The sequence below is a fragment of the Zeugodacus cucurbitae genome, chromosome 3 (assembly GCF_028554725.1).
Source record: "Zeugodacus cucurbitae isolate PBARC_wt_2022May chromosome 3, idZeuCucr1.2, whole genome shotgun sequence".
In the NCBI taxonomy this organism is placed as follows: domain Eukaryota; kingdom Metazoa; phylum Arthropoda; class Insecta; order Diptera; family Tephritidae; genus Zeugodacus; species Zeugodacus cucurbitae.
The window spans coordinates 10,677,089-10,691,771 of record NC_071668.1 but is presented as its reverse complement, the minus strand read 5'-3'; the positions used below and the strand labels follow the sequence as shown (position 1 = coordinate 10,691,771).

Sequence of the window (14,683 nt, the reverse complement as noted above, 5' to 3'; positions counted from 1 at the left end):
AAAGCAAAAAAACAAATAAGGAAATAAAAGCATAATCTAATGAACATACTACGGCATATTGAATGATGTAATTGAACTAATTAGCGTATTCATTAATAATGGCGCTAGTTGAAAGCAAACTAAATGCGAAAGTTCTTTAATAAAATAATGACAACAAATTAAAAACAAAAAACGTGTTAGAAAACGCTGGGAAACGCAAAGAAAAACAAACTCTTCTTACTTGCTTTATATTTTAAAACGTATAGGAGAACTGTCTATTAGTATAAAAAATTATTTGTGTTTTATTTAAATGTACTCGATGACGCTCTGGATTCATACATAACTTCATATATGTAAATGTTATACTCATTTTATGATTAAACATACATACGTACACATGATATGTATATGTATGTATACTATAAAACATACTTTCATAATTATATACTATATAAATAATGACACACACTTACATACATAAATACATAAATACATATATAAATATGCATATATATAATTATATGATATATACAATATTATAAATTATGAGAATTTTTAAATTGTAAAGAACAAAACAAATTGAAAATTATATTAAGTATAATTGATTTAAGATTAAAAACAAAAAAAAAAAACAAAAAATCTGTTTCATTCAATGTCTTAATTGTGCTTTTAAGGATTTCACTAGCGCTTCAAGCTGCATTCAATGCCAATTATTATCTTATTTACGTTGATAGTAAATATAAACAGTGGAAATACATGCAACAAAATTATTAATCACTTCATTGGGTCACGTGATGAGAAAAGTTGAACCATATTTAAAATTTACGAATTTACGCGAAATCGTTATTATCGTTTTCCCATGTGCTTGAAAAATCATGATCCAAGCCAACAATAAATATAAGTTTAAAACATAAATTGTTTAAACAAACACATTTTTTGTTTATTTTTTTGTTAAAATTTCAATTTCAATCTTTTAGCTCCAAGAATTTTCCTCTTCTCTTGGAACCTTGGAAGAAGTCGCTAAGTCGCTGATAAATAACGAGGTTTTAAGGATCAACTGAAATGAAATGAAAAACAAATACATACATAAACAAATGCTAATCTCAATTACAGTGATATAAACATGATATAGAAATAACATCCTGGCCAGAATTGTGTTATGGGGGTAAGTAAATTTAAATACAACAGTTTCCATCTCCAAATGGACTTTTCAGTTTATCCTCGCTATTGTATTTATGTACTCTAGGCGTTAAAAACATTTAACCATTATTGGAAACCAATGTTCGGGTAATATGTATGTCCAAAATTTTTTTATTGAAACCCATTAACAACAACACCCACTTCAAACTGCTGAATTAGTGGAAAATAAGATAATACTATTATATATATGTATGTATATTATATATATATGTATTTTTATAAACATAATATATGTATAAAAAATAGTATTTCGTTCAGATCGGGCAAATTTAAATCATAACTTACACATTGACAAAATTTTAAATAAATTTCCGTTATTAACTTCTTTTGGGCTGGCAGTGCTTTAATTTCAATCAGCTGTGCTTAGTAATTCGTGCTTCTTCTTGTTTTACCCATTTGTTTTACGTAAAAAGCCGCGCAGCTGGTAAATTAGCTAAATTACATTCTCCCAATTTTAGAAATCATTAATTTTATAATATTAGTCACTATTTATCCACAATAAAACGAAAAATGTCACGGAATATATATCGTTTGGTGAACAACTGTAGTAAAACGCTACTTTTTCGAGCACATGCTTGTCCAGCAAAGCTGACAAATTCACCGGTCACTCATTTACAGCGACGATTTGCTGCCACAGACCCCACCAAAGGCAAGGGTCCGATTTCATGGAAAAGCTTAGCTTTTATTGGTGGCGCCGGTGCAATCGGTCTAGGTTTTATGTTGTACGTAAAAAAGGAGAAAGAAGAGGCCATAATGCGCGAGCGAAAAAGGCAATTGGGAAAAGCAGCGATTGGTGGCACCTGGGAACTCACCGATTCGGAGGGTAAAGTACGTAAGTCGGAAGATTTTCTGGGAAAATGGTTGCTGATTTATTTTGGATTCACACATTGTCCGGATATATGCCCAGATGAGTTGGAGAAAATGGCAGCGGTGGTAGATGCGATCGGTAAGAAGTATTGTGGTGTTAGCTTTTGTATTGATTTTGATTCAAAACTGCAACTGTAGAAAAGTCACCGCAAACTCCAGAAATTCAACCGATTTTTATTACCGTTGATCCGGAACGTGATAGTAAAGAGGTTGTTGGCAAATATGTGAAAGAGTTTTCACCAAAGTTACTGGGACTGACTGGTACTGTGGAACAAATTCGCCAGGTTTGCAAGGCATTCCGTGTTTACTTTAGCGCTGGTCCACGTGATGTCGACAACGATTATATTGTATGATTGTTAATGCGTTATAAATTTGTTATAAATATTCACAAAAACGTTCGTTCCATAGGTGGACCACACTATTATCATGTACCTAGTCAACCCCGATGGCGAGTTTGTGGACTATTATGGACAAAATCGTGATAAGGATCAGTGTATAAGTTCGATATTAGTAAACATCGCCAAATGGAATAATATTAACAAAAAATCTTGGTTCGGTTAAGTTAATAAGGAATTATAGTAAGAGTTTTCAACTGACTTGTATTTTTAATTGAAAAAATGTTTTTTTTTTTAATGAATTTGCATTTAAAAACAATGCTTTAGTGCAAAAATCGCGCAATAAATTATCAAAAGTGATTATATGTAAATAAATAGATATGTTTTATCTTATTGAAAGCAGAGTATTAAATGTGTGTATGTATGTCTGTATGTGCGCATTTATATAAATATACATTTTAGTATTTATATTTGTAGAGATTCGCAAATTTTATTCACAGTTTACTAAAAAATCCTTTAAAAAGCAAAAATGTGGCATCTATCGGTTGCAAGTGACATTTCAGTGAAATTTTATGTTGTCAGCACTGCTGCTGCACACGAAGCTTCTTTTTGACATTTCAAAGCGCTGTCCACAGCATTAAAAGAAATTACTTTTTGTGAAAACATATTAAAAACAGTGCGAAATGGTAAATATTTAATAAATTTTGTGGCGAAATCGTTTGTGCAATCAATAGTTCTTAATATGCAATGAATTACACAAAGTTATTAAGGTTTTGTGAAATTGATATTTTGATACTCCTAACCTAAAAACATTTGGTTGCTCATCGATTACCACTTTGCATACACTCAATTATTGATGTCTGATCTTTATTCCAGAGACCTTTAATGCTGCAAGGACATGAGCGTTCAATAACGCAAATTAAGTTTAATCGTGAGGGTGATCTATTGTTTTCATGCTCAAAGGATCAAAAGCCTAATGTGTGGTATTCACTAAACGGTGAACGTCTCGGCACATACGATGGCCACCAGGGTGCGGTTTGGTGTTTGGACGTAGATTGGACGACATCAAAGCTTATTTCGGGAGCCGGTGATATGACCACAAAGATTTGGGATGTTGAGCACGGTACCGTGATTGCTTCGATCCCTGCCAAATCTTCTGTGCGTACATGTAATTTCAGTTATTCAGGCAATCAAGCGGCATACTCTACAGATAAGGCTATGGGTCAAAACTGTGAATTATTTATAATCGATGTGCGTACCGCAGATTCGAGCATTGCAGAACAGAATCCAATTTTGCGTTTACCCATGGTACCATCCAAAATTACATCTATGCTCTGGGGACCTTTAGATGAAACCATCATAACCGGTAGATCTCTAAATTCTTATTATTTAATGCTATATTTAACAAATATTCGTTGTTTTCTAGGTCACGATAATGGACAAATTTCTATTTGGGATATTCGCAAAGGTGGACGTGAGATTAATTCTGTAAATGATCACACCGCTGGTATAAACGATATGCAAATGAACAAAGACGGCACAATGTTTGTCACCGCTTCCAAGGACACATCGGCAAAGCTATTCGATTCTGAATCTCTAATGTGTCTTAAGACCTATAAAACCGAGAGACCTGTGAATTCAGCATCAATTAGTCCGATTATGGATCACGTAGTATTGGGTGGTGGTCAAGATGCTATGGAGGTGACAACAACATCTACCAAGGCCGGTAAATTCGATTCACGTTTCTTCCATCTAATTTATGAGGAGGAGTTCGCACGTCTAAAGGGTCATTTCGGTCCCATTAACAGTTTAGCCTTCCATCCGGATGGCAAAAGTTACGCTTCAGGTGGTGAGGACGGTTTTGTGCGTGTGCAAACATTCGATAGTACATATTTTGAAAATATCTTTGAGTAGATAAAACCTGTGCTTATTGAAATAGTTTACATTTTAGTCACCTCCCATAACCTTTTTGTAACTGTATTTTTGTGAAATCGAAACTGGAACGCAAATATAATGTTTGCTAATAAAATAAACTTCAAAAAATATGTGAGAACAAAAAGAAAACAAAAATATCGTTTTATTCGCGTATATACAATTACATACGAATGTATTTTATTTTTAACATTTATAATCGATATACATATTAAAGCTGTTGTTTTTATTTAAATGATAAATAAATCGGCTTGTCACACATATATACACTCGGGCAAAATATAAATATCCTCTGTCCACAATGTCTATTTAACGCTTGTTTGTCTTTATCCTCGATTATGCCTTAGAAAAACGAACGCTTTGTTTTCTTTAGTAGGACAGGTTGTCCCTGCATCGCTGCGTACTGCGCCGCAGTAGGAGCATAGCCTGGTGGCGGAGGTGGAACGGTCACTGCACCACCTGTTGTTGTGCGTATTTTGGCGCCTGGTGCTAAAGAAAGTACATGCGGTTCTTTCACGTTGTTAAAAGTCGGTGGTGCCGTTGCGGTAACATAATGGTGTTGATAGTATTGTGGTGGAGGTGCTGCTGCGCCATAGCTTTGCATATAACTGGATGTGGCGTTATAATTATAAGATTGCATATATGGCGCTGGATATTGATTTGTTGCTCCATGATTTGTAGCAGCCGCGTACATTCGTTGGCTCTCTTCATATGAGGGTGGTGGCGGCCGCTGTAAATACAGTCATACATATAAACTTCGCGTATACACAAACATTATATTTTTATAAGTACATTATTTACATTATTGCAATCATTATTAAATGCTCCGTTATTCATGGAGGCTGATGCAGTTGGTGGCTCTGCTGTGGACATTATCTTCTTTTCTGCAATGGGTAAATACAGACATACATATGTAAGTTTATTATATTAGTTCCATTCAAGGCTTTCAAAGAAACTGTAAATTATACCGTTAGACATTTTTTTATTATTTTGCTCTGAAACGTTACGTCGGAATTTAGTGTTTGTAAAACTTTTTATGCTAAAATTTAGCAGACAATGAATTTCGTGTTTATTTTTTTCATGAATGAATATATAAAATTAATGACATTTGTTTATATACGCTGACTCTAATGTCAAAACAAAAAATATGACAACTGCCAGGGCTGCACTTAGTTTACTATTTTGACACCTTCGACTGCAATCGGCAAATTAAAAACACATGAATTAATTATTATATATGTATTTTATTTATTTTTACGATGTTTATTTGTAAAAACAGTTCATATGTTTATTAATTTTTGAATAGTACTTAATTCCTTACGCCGCCTCAATCTCCTCTAAAAATTTCCGGCATTTCTCTTTCAGTACTTTTACCGCTTCGATGAAGATCACATCAGGCTTAAGTGCTCCAACTGATTCTACGTTAAAAATGTAGTGGTCGCGTACACGAGACATTGTTACGGCGTCTTCCAATTGAGGATATCTATACACGTTGCGGCTGCAGGTATCATATCGTGCATCCTTTACATAGGCACAGTCATTTTCATCAATACCAATTACACCGGGTGAAAAGCACTTCTGCAAAAGAAAAGCTTCCTTGCCTTCTATTCTACGGTTTAACTTTATTTCAGGCAACAATCTGTAGAATGCAGTGGCTACGGGCGAAAACTTGGCATGATCTTTCCCAATTCCTTTGACAGCTATGAGACGCAAGTCTAGTTCATGTCCAGGACGCAATTGATTTATCAGTATATCGTCGTGTATACAACCGACATCTGTTTCGCTAAAGATTTGCGCTTGTTTTCCTTTCGGTAGCCATTTTATTTGACCAGAGTAAACCTTGTGGTTTTTATAAATTGTGTCGAAGTTTGAAGAATCTTTGACATCTTTACGACGCGTACATTTTACTTTTAATTCGAAATCCAACGTATCGTGTTCGTTGCCTTGATCACCACTCTCCTCGGTCTTATATAGAAAACGGCGAGGATCTGCGCGAAGTGGTATAAGACCAAGACGATGTGCTAACACTTCATCCTGCATTATTGATGTATTATTATATATATAGACCTTTTCAATAGCCATACTAGGCACTTCACTGAGCATTAGACGACGGAAGGCATTTGCTATACCTGGATGTACGCCAATCATATCGAATTCCATTTCATTTCCATCATATCTGAAATAGTATTTATGAATTAATTTACTGAAGAGTAGCGCAGAAAACTAAACAATTCATTTACTTCACAACAACAATTTGAAACTTTTTCTTAAACGTTTCCAAGTTGAAGGGCTCATCAGCGAGGCCATAGTCATGTGGATCCTGCTTCAACTTATGCTCATCCATATACAATCTCGGACGTTGTACATCGGTAGACATTTTTGCACACAAATTTGCTGTTTAATATAAATTTATATAAATTTTTTTCAAGTTTTACTTTTACGAAGATTGTAAGTGCAGGCACGTGGGAACAATTTTTGTTTTGGTCTTATCTTCGTTTTGAAGACGCTAAATGTCAACAAAAAATAGTGGGAAATCTTGAACTTACCCAGTCTTATGTTTCGCCATTGAAATTTTTTCATAAAACTTATTTTTATAAACGGAATTAAAGGTATATTATTATATGCACATTATCTGCTATATGTAAAAAATATATAACTAAGATTGTGCACAAAATGTTAATTGAAATTAATACACAAAAAATCGTCAATAATAAAATAAAAACATATGGCATCACACCATCACATTGTCAAATTTGCCGGGATAAATACAAAGTCAAACATATTAACAAGCCCATGAATTTTTAATATATAATAATTTATATGCATAAATATAAACGTTATGAGAAAGTGACACATTATTTAATATATTAATTAATTTATCGTATCTTTTTCATCGTTATGGCAAAGCGTTTCCAGCCATTCAAAGAGTTTGGACGTAGCACAAAGAAGCCCAAATTGGATGTAAGCATCAACAAAGGACGACCTTTAGGTCCCAGTCAGTCCTGGCCAAATCACATACGTTCAAATGCTGCTGAGGTGATACATGTACAAAGTCCTGCTCGAAATAATGTGAACAACAATAATTTATGGGACGATGACGACGATGATGTTATTCTATTGGCAACACAAGTAGCCGAATCTCAAGTGGCTATTAAAACAACAGAAACGAATATTACTGACAGTGATATTACATTCAGTGAATTTGCGCCACATATTCATGCCACAACCAGTACACAACAACTTACAACAGTAAATGTTGCACTCAAAGGAACGATTAGTGCGCCACCCACGATAGAAAACAACAATTTTTCCGAATTGTTTGCGGATGATGATGATTTTGCCGAACTTTTGGATGTAGCTGGGAATGACAAAAAGGAACAAGTACAACAAGAAAAACCCCGAGCACAATTTAACGCGACAGACAATGTATTTAAAAAACCAATGGCGATAGCAAGTGGCACAAATGGCATAAATAATAGAATTCCAGTGGCTTTAAATACAGCTCAAACATCAGATGGCCAACAAGCGGCAGCCAGACGTCAAGTTGCAACAGAACGGCAAGTAAAATTGTTGATGGAACGTTTGGATACGCTAAAAGCAGAAAATTCAAAACTTACAAAAGATCTCAGTGAATCAAAAGCCAAAATCGAGAGCAAGGATGGTGAGGTAAGCTATTGAAATAGTCTTGTAATTGCGTAGGAAATTCATATCTTCTTATATTACAGTCTTCATTATTACGGGATGAGTTGCGTCATGTGAAACAACAAATGCAAACATTGAAAATGGAAAAAATTATGAGCACAGAAGCGGCTAAAACGGAGTGCAAAACAAAAATTGCCGAATTGACAAAACGCGTGGAGGCAAAGGAATCCGAGTTAAAGTTGCGCAAAGTAGAATACTCGGTGCTAAAGATGCGACACGCCGATGAGACGCAACGTTTAGAAATGAGTATACGCAATGCCAACGTTGTAGGCGATGCACCAATGGATGAAGATGTGGAGCAAACGTTAAATACACAAAATACGCGTTTGCTTTATCGGCTACGTGGTTTTTCATTACCCACAGGATTGGGCGATGTAAACAACACGCGTTTGACGGAATTGAGTGCAAATGCCTACGAACGCACACATGAGCGTGTGACAGGAAAGCGACAGCATACACCGTTTCAATTGGAATTGGCCAATGCACAAACATTATTGGCGCAATTGCAACTGCAATCGCAGAAATGGTCATGGACATCGACGGAAGCAGCTGATTTCAATGAACGTGCGCTCACCTCCGCCAGCAATGCGTTGTCCGAATTTTGGACATATGTGCATGGATTGGAGTTTCCTAAGTACTGCAATGTACATCCCTATCATGAATATGATCTGCGTAATGATGACTACACCAGCCCCACGCGCAAGTTACATGCAGAACAACAATTATATGCGGATGAGCGTGCGGTTAGTCTGCGTCGTTATATTGCCGCTTTAAGCGTAATGTGTGGGCGTGCGCCAAATTTTGCACAACAGCTACTGAATGAACAACATGGGGACTACGCATTGCTGCAGGTCGCATGCCATGCCATCTCAAAGCTAGGCTACTCACGTGAGATTTGTGCGCACTTCGGCGTACTCGAAGCATTTGCTGTGCTCTTGCGTGTGTTATTACCACAGTTGCGCACCGGTGACACCTCGCATATTGAATTGCTAGTCGGTGGTGTGCTAAAACAGCTTATATTTGTGCGACCGAGTGCGTGGATATTTCGTGAGTTATCTTATTGTGTGCTGGAGTTGACGCGTCTACCAGCGGCTTTGGAACGAATTTGTGTAAACAGCGATGAGAGCACATTCTACAGCGATCGCATGCGTTCGCTATATCGTTTCTCGAACGATTCATGTATACTGCAGGTATATGCGGGTTTGTTGGAGATTGCCTTCCCACTGAATGATCTATTGAGTGCGTCACATATGCAGCTACTGACGGTCATTTGTGAAAATCATATACGGTTTGCGCACTTTTGCTTTATGAATCCACCGGATTTCATACACAAATTACTGCCCTCCTATGACGACGACGACGAGGACGATGACGATGACGAGGTAAACGATGAGACAGAGCAGCAAAGAGTACAAAGTGGTAACAGTGCTACAACCAAGAATATTGCCAGTGAAGTTTCGGTAAATAATAGTGCATTGGGCGCGTCAACTAATTCAACATCCAATATGGAGAGTAGATGTGCACCAATGTCCAAGAAACCAAACAGTAGTAATACTGCGGCTCGTTGTGAGTGCTACACAAAGCTGTGTTTAAGCGTTGTAACGCTGCTATTTCAATTATTACGTCAGTGGCAGTGCACAGGCCGCAAAATCGGTGAGTGCCTATGAATGCTGAATATATAGTATGTGAAAAGTGTGATTTTCTAATCGTTATTTATATCGCTTCCAGAAACACCGCGTGTGGCCGAGATTTCGCAGTTATCCGTACAACTCCTACACACAATTTTTTGTGATAACTATTCGACGCATCTCTTTCGTTATGCCGAAGAGACTACGAAACATTACCTGTGGCTGATCTGTGAATGGTGGTCCGAAAATGCTGAACGCTTTAAATTCAACAGTGTACAAAGTGTGTTCAAACTTTATTTTAAATGTTTATATATTTTTTACAAATTCTGTTTTATTTTTAGTTAATTTCCTTAAGAAGTTGCGTGCCTTCCACATTATGCCCAAGCAGTTGAGTGAGGAGGGTAATCCTGCCAATGTCCTAAACGATCTAAATGAATGGCATACGCTAACCAATGATAGTAGAATAAGAAATGCTGACACTTCCGTGAATCTCGCCCAAGCTGTGGAGAAATTGAATATTATGCGATTTGCTGGCGATGAGGCAAAATTCTTCGAAGGTCTTAAGGGCTACGCCTTCAATTTTGAGTGATTAATCCATTGTAACCGTGTTGTAAAATAATTATTATTTGCTCTAAGTATGGAATGAAGTGGTATACGCACTAAATTTTCTTAGTGCGTGATGTTAAAGCTAAAATTATTTATTTCTTGTTACACAATTTACATATTCATTCCTTTGTAACTATTGTCGATTTTATTTTTAATATTGTGTTGTGAGAAAAACAATAAACGTGTGAATACAAAAAAATACTCATATTTTATTCCTAGTTGTTTATTTTAATTATATTTCAATGGAAAAACAATAAATTTGTAGTTAAAACTCACTAGGTTGCTTGTTACTCAAAAGTAACCATTTTGTTAGTAACGAATTTTTTCACAAATTGCGTCGACGTTCGCCGCTGTGTAATAATTTGCCCAAAGTACTAGGCGCCCATAAACGCCCAGCAACAACACACATTTTTTACATTTTCTTTTCGTCCTTGTTTCATCTTTCTGTTCGTATAATACTGTTTATCTCTTTTGTTTTGCTCACCCACAGCACGTGGAATTTAATTCGTGATGGTTGCCACCTTTTGCTAAATTGATAACTACTGCGCAAAATGACCTAGGTGGCCAGATTTCACAAATAGATGGTTTGGTAGCACATTTTTACTACTGCGTCGAACTATTGTTTGAAAAATATATTTTTATAAATTGTTATATATTTTATATATATATTTCAATGCAATAAATAATATTACCAAGAATACTGATATATTTTATTCCCAGTCGCTACTGTCCAATATATTGGATATTAAATATATTTTAAATTATATTTTATATATTATTATTTATTTAATTTATACTTTAATAAAAAATAAAAATCTTTAATATAAAGTAATATATATCTATAAAGAATATTGATATTTTATTCCCAGTTAGTTGCACCTCAAAAGTAACTATTTTGCTAGTAACGAATTTTATCAAAAATTGCGTCGGCGTTCGCTGCCGTGCAATAATTTACCCAAAGTACTAGGCGCCCATAAACGCCCAGCAACAACACACATTTTTTACATTTCCTTTTCGTCCTTGTTTTATCTTTCTGTTCGTATAATGCTGATTATCTCTTTTGTTTTGCTCGCCCACAGCACGTGGAAATATATGCATGCTGGTTGCCAGCTTTTTCTAAATAAAAGAAATTTCCTGGTTGCTTGCTGTGCACTTCTGCGTGCTAGGTATTTTCACAGAATTTCACTACTGCCCAAAAACCAGGCGTTCAGAATTTTTAACAACAACAAATGTGTGCTTTTCTGTTTATTCCTTATCGGCATACGTTCATGTTTATATATTTTGTTGTGATCGCAAAAAAACGTAACAAATAACAATTTGCTTCATGGCTATTAGATTTTATTTATGTATTTGATTGAAACTTTAATTATTTCAATTTTATTAATTTCGTGTGTTACATTTTTTCATTTGCTTGCCTCACAATTCTGTGAGGTCGATATTTTTTGTAGTGTATTTTTGATTGGCTTGCTGATCGGTTTGTGGTTGGCCACATAACGCATATGGAATTAATAAAAATCATGTAAATTTATAATTGTTACATTTTACAAACATTTATTCTCGTATTAAATAAGTTATGTATAATTTATAAGAACAAAATGTGCTCAAATATTATATAGTGTCTCACATTCTTAAGCTTTCGATATATAAAAGTACAAACCGTTCTTTGAGTAACACTATATAAAAAGCTACTTCTACTATTAATTAATATTATTTATCCAAGGTTTGGTACTTTCAAGTGATGTGTATAAATTGCATTGAAATTACCAATACTAAAAATATGCTTATGAATAAATAGAAAATGAAAATGTGCAGAGAAAATGTAAATTGATGAATTTATGATTTTTTTTTTGGAATCAATTTTTGGTTAACGTGTAAATATTATTTGAAGGTTATTCGAAGGATGAGTGTTAAAATGTAAATTAAAAATTTAGATGAAGAGAAATAAAATACAAAACATGATTGTGTTTGTACTAGAAAAGAAAATATTTTATGAGATTCTGCAATTTACTTTTAAATTCGAGAAAAAAAGTAAAAATGTAAATACAAAATAATCCTTCAAATTAACGCATCAATCAAGTCTCAAGCACTGCTATTTCACATTTGTGTTAAATTCGAAATAAATTCGGTTCAAAATTAAAACTTAATACTAGCATACTAATACTTAGTACATAAAGGAGCGGCTTAGATTATTTAGTAAAAATATCATTACTTAAAATAATCCGCAACACTAAAAAATATACGAGTATTACAATAACAATAGGGTCCACAGTAAATCCACAGGTACAGACATGTAAGTGGGTCGGTAGGAAAGGTGTAAAAAATACATTATTTAGGTAATACAAATATTTCGATTTAAAATCCATATAAAGTGTAGCAATATATATAAAATATATACACAAATTTGTGCCGATTATATACTTCACCATATCCAACTAATTGGTGACATTACCATTTTAAAGGTGTACTCTTATAGATGTAAGCATTGGCTCTACAAATAAAAACCATAAAAAATATATATATAAAAATTAGAAATTATAGTTATAAATAAAATTTGAATGCGTTTACTAGAGAATATGTACTTTTAAAGGGTGTAAAAAAGTTGTGAGGGTTGGAGGTAAATGAATTAAAGAAATTAATTAGTGAAAAACATGCTTACTTCACAACACCCTGCGCCTGCGCCGCCGTCAACGTTATAAATGGTGTTAAACGCTCCACAAAACGTTCATGATTTCGTTCCAATTCACGCTGATAGTCCTTTTGATCGCTCGATATTAAATTGCGATTCTTCTTCAATGCATCGGCGCAACGTTTGGAGAATTCGCGGAAACAGAGTCTAAGCTTATTTTGATGTTTCGTTGGCACCGTCACACCATCCGAAAGATTGGCGAGAAAGACAGTAGCCATTTCCATGGGCCCCTGATTGACTGTTGTGCCGATGCAACCTTGCAACACCATTTGTAGTATTTTCGGATCGGCCGGTTCTTGATTGGTCGCGGCAGCCAATTCTGCTGTCTTCTTGTGTATGTCTTCGATGGCCACTTCAATTGGTTCCAATATGATTTGTTGACGCGCAATCACTTGTATACGCGTCTTTACGTAGGGAAAGTGATTGGCTGTGGTCAGTATGGTCTTACGTTTGCATTGCTCGTGTAGATCGCCATGCGCTTTACCGGATTTGGTGAATGGTGTGGCGAATATGAAACGTTCTGCGGATTGGAAAGTGCATTTGACATTATTATTGAAGATATTCTTTTTTGAGGTTAGAAAAATTTAGTATTTTTGCACTCACTTATATTGAAATTACGCTCGAAATAGGTCTCACGATGACGCAGCTCATAGGTTTCGAAGTACGGTTCCACGTAGGTTATCTGTATGTAAGCCTTTTCTGGATCCAATGAATTAATATCGACCGAATTGGAGTCTTTAATTATGTGCACCGAGTCGGGACCAAAACGATCGGCATAAAAGTTCTGAAAAGCGCATAAAATGAATTTAAAAAATCATAATGAATTCAAAATTAATTAATTAATTTAAAATTTTTTCTCCTCAGACTCAACGAAACTCACCTGCAGCCGACTAAATATCTCTGGTAATTTAGTTAGCGTTGGTTCTTTGTAGATAAATTCTTGCTGATCCAAATCACCGAATTTCGTGCCATAGAATCCCACACGGAAGTAGGTGCCAAAGACGCGTTTACCCTGCAGTTGTGCGATGCGATTGAAGGCCTCCTGTAGTTTACCATGAATTTTGCCCAATTTCTGAAAATCACGATTCGCTTCACAAATGGGTGTCAGTATTTTGTACACCTCATTCATGGCCTCGTACATGCCGGCAATTTGGAATGAATTCGATGCCTCTTCCAGCAACACTTTCAGGCCACTCTCCGTAAAATGATTGCCCAAACAAATGCCATCTTCACCGGGACTTAGTACATCATCCGAAACGGCCGATTCCATGAGCGCATTGGGCGTGACACGCTGAAAGCTAACCGCACCAACGGGTAAATGCGTTTGCGACTCCAACATGCTGAGATATTCGGCTACCAGCGCGGCTGAGTGTACATAGCACATGGCCGCTTCGGTGTGATTGAGGCGCTCACGATGCTTCTTTGCCATATTCTCCAACCAAGTGAGACGCAGGTCCGGATTGTTTTGATAACCTTTGGCAATGCGATGCATGAGATCGAGCAACATTTCCGGATCCTCTTGGTATTCTTTCATTTTAACCGTATCGGAGAGTATCATGTGCAAATTGAAGAGTAGATCTTGCACTTGCTCGGGAAAGGAGGTTTCCTGTAAATCCTGATCGGATTCGGCATAAACGAGCACAGTTTTCAGTGCGCGGCGTAAAGATTGTTCGCTGAATGCCGAACTAGTGCCGACCAGCGAGCTGAGCGACATGGTCACTTGCATTTTGACACGCGCAAAGTTCTGT

General features: G+C 35.8%; 6 protein-coding genes across 10 annotated transcripts in view; 3 read left to right on the top strand and 3 right to left on the bottom strand.

The window, feature by feature from the left end:
* The first annotated feature begins 1,567 nt into the window (after window positions 1-1,567).
* On the top strand, window positions 1,568-2,756 carry LOC105210844 (protein SCO1 homolog, mitochondrial). The gene is made up of 3 exons (XM_011182003.3): window positions 1,568-2,125; window positions 2,185-2,393; window positions 2,455-2,756. Exons 1-3 carry the CDS (start codon window positions 1,690-1,692, stop codon window positions 2,605-2,607), a joined length of 798 nt encoding a protein of 265 aa, XP_011180305.1. The 5' UTR covers window positions 1,568-1,689; the 3' UTR covers window positions 2,608-2,756.
* Window positions 2,757-2,907: 151 nt separating this feature from the next.
* Trip1 (eukaryotic translation initiation factor 3 subunit I) lies at window positions 2,908-4,451 on the top strand. The gene is made up of 3 exons (XM_011182016.3): window positions 2,908-3,067; window positions 3,258-3,747; window positions 3,808-4,451. The coding sequence occupies exons 1-3, from the start codon at window positions 3,065-3,067 to the stop codon at window positions 4,293-4,295; spliced, it is 981 nt and encodes a 326-aa protein (XP_011180318.1). The 5' UTR covers window positions 2,908-3,064; the 3' UTR covers window positions 4,296-4,451.
* A 2-nt stretch (window positions 4,452-4,453) lies between these two features.
* LOC105210848 (uncharacterized) lies at window positions 4,454-5,424 on the bottom strand. Of its 2 annotated transcripts, none has more exons than XM_054227536.1 (3): window positions 5,282-5,424; window positions 5,106-5,197; window positions 4,454-5,043 (listed from the first exon to the last, which is right to left on the bottom strand). In XM_054227536.1, the coding sequence occupies exons 1-3, from the start codon at window positions 5,289-5,291 to the stop codon at window positions 4,657-4,659; spliced, it is 489 nt and encodes a 162-aa protein (XP_054083511.1). In that variant the 5' UTR covers window positions 5,292-5,424; the 3' UTR covers window positions 4,454-4,656. The 2 variants fall into 2 exon arrangements, with proteins under 2 accessions (XP_054083511.1, XP_011180320.1); XM_011182018.3 differs by having other exon boundaries at window positions 5,115-5,197.
* Window positions 5,282-6,811, bottom strand: LOC105210849 (DNA-directed RNA polymerases I and III subunit RPAC1). Its single transcript, XM_011182019.3, has 2 exons — window positions 6,554-6,811; window positions 5,282-6,489 (listed from the first exon to the last, which is right to left on the bottom strand). Exons 1-2 carry the CDS (start codon window positions 6,688-6,690, stop codon window positions 5,631-5,633), a joined length of 996 nt encoding a protein of 331 aa, XP_011180321.1. The 5' UTR covers window positions 6,691-6,811; the 3' UTR covers window positions 5,282-5,630.
* Window positions 6,812-7,051: 240 nt separating this feature from the next.
* On the top strand, window positions 7,052-10,718 carry LOC105210850 (ATR-interacting protein mus304). The gene is made up of 4 exons (XM_011182020.3): window positions 7,052-7,979; window positions 8,039-9,668; window positions 9,744-9,923; window positions 9,985-10,718. Exons 1-4 carry the CDS (start codon window positions 7,212-7,214, stop codon window positions 10,230-10,232), a joined length of 2,826 nt encoding a protein of 941 aa, XP_011180322.2. The 5' UTR covers window positions 7,052-7,211; the 3' UTR covers window positions 10,233-10,718.
* A 1,055-nt stretch (window positions 10,719-11,773) lies between these two features.
* Window positions 11,774-14,683, bottom strand: part of LOC105210851 (dedicator of cytokinesis protein 7) — a 65,233-nt gene continuing 62,323 nt past the window's right edge. For all 4 annotated transcript variants that reach the window (XM_054227531.1, XM_054227530.1, XM_054227529.1 and 1 more), the window contains 4 exons: window positions 13,816-14,679; window positions 13,539-13,719; window positions 12,906-13,455; window positions 11,774-12,737 (listed from right to left, as the gene is read on the bottom strand). In XM_054227531.1, coding sequence (XP_054083506.1) covers window positions 12,695-12,737; window positions 12,906-13,455; window positions 13,539-13,719; window positions 13,816-14,679 — 1,638 coding nt within the window. In that variant the 3' untranslated portion in view covers window positions 11,774-12,694. The remainder of the gene's footprint in view (window positions 12,738-12,905; window positions 13,456-13,538; window positions 13,720-13,815; window positions 14,680-14,683) is intronic.

What these genes read in the sequence shown, in the direction of transcription:
- LOC105210848 (XM_054227536.1), bottom strand. An exon ending in ATTGCAATAATGTAAATAAT is followed by an intron (nt 5,044 to 5,105) that starts GTACTTATAAAA and finishes CTGTATTTACAG; the next exon opens with CGGCCGCCACCACCCTCATA.
- LOC105210849 (XM_011182019.3), bottom strand. Translation starts at nt 6,690, where the DNA reads ATGTCTACCGATGTACAACGTCCGAGATTGTATATGGATGAGCATAAG. An exon ending in TTTCAAATTGTTGTTGTGAA is followed by an intron (nt 6,490 to 6,553) that starts GTAAATGAATTG and finishes ATACTATTTCAG; the next exon opens with ATATGATGGAAATGAAATGG.
- LOC105210844 (XM_011182003.3), top strand. Translation starts at nt 1,690, where the DNA reads ATGTCACGGAATATATATCGTTTGGTGAACAACTGTAGTAAAACGCTA. An exon ending in AGCGGTGGTAGATGCGATCG is followed by an intron (nt 2,126 to 2,184) that starts GTAAGAAGTATT and finishes CTGCAACTGTAG; the next exon opens with AAAAGTCACCGCAAACTCCA. An exon ending in ATGTCGACAACGATTATATT is followed by an intron (nt 2,394 to 2,454) that starts GTATGATTGTTA and finishes TTCGTTCCATAG; the next exon opens with GTGGACCACACTATTATCAT.
- Trip1 (XM_011182016.3), top strand. An exon ending in AGATGAAACCATCATAACCG is followed by an intron (nt 3,748 to 3,807) that starts GTAGATCTCTAA and finishes GTTGTTTTCTAG; the next exon opens with GTCACGATAATGGACAAATT.
- LOC105210850 (XM_011182020.3), top strand. Translation starts at nt 7,212, where the DNA reads ATGGCAAAGCGTTTCCAGCCATTCAAAGAGTTTGGACGTAGCACAAAG. An exon ending in TCGAGAGCAAGGATGGTGAG is followed by an intron (nt 7,980 to 8,038) that starts GTAAGCTATTGA and finishes CTTATATTACAG; the next exon opens with TCTTCATTATTACGGGATGA. An exon ending in TAAATTCAACAGTGTACAAA is followed by an intron (nt 9,924 to 9,984) that starts GTGTGTTCAAAC and finishes TTTTATTTTTAG; the next exon opens with TTAATTTCCTTAAGAAGTTG.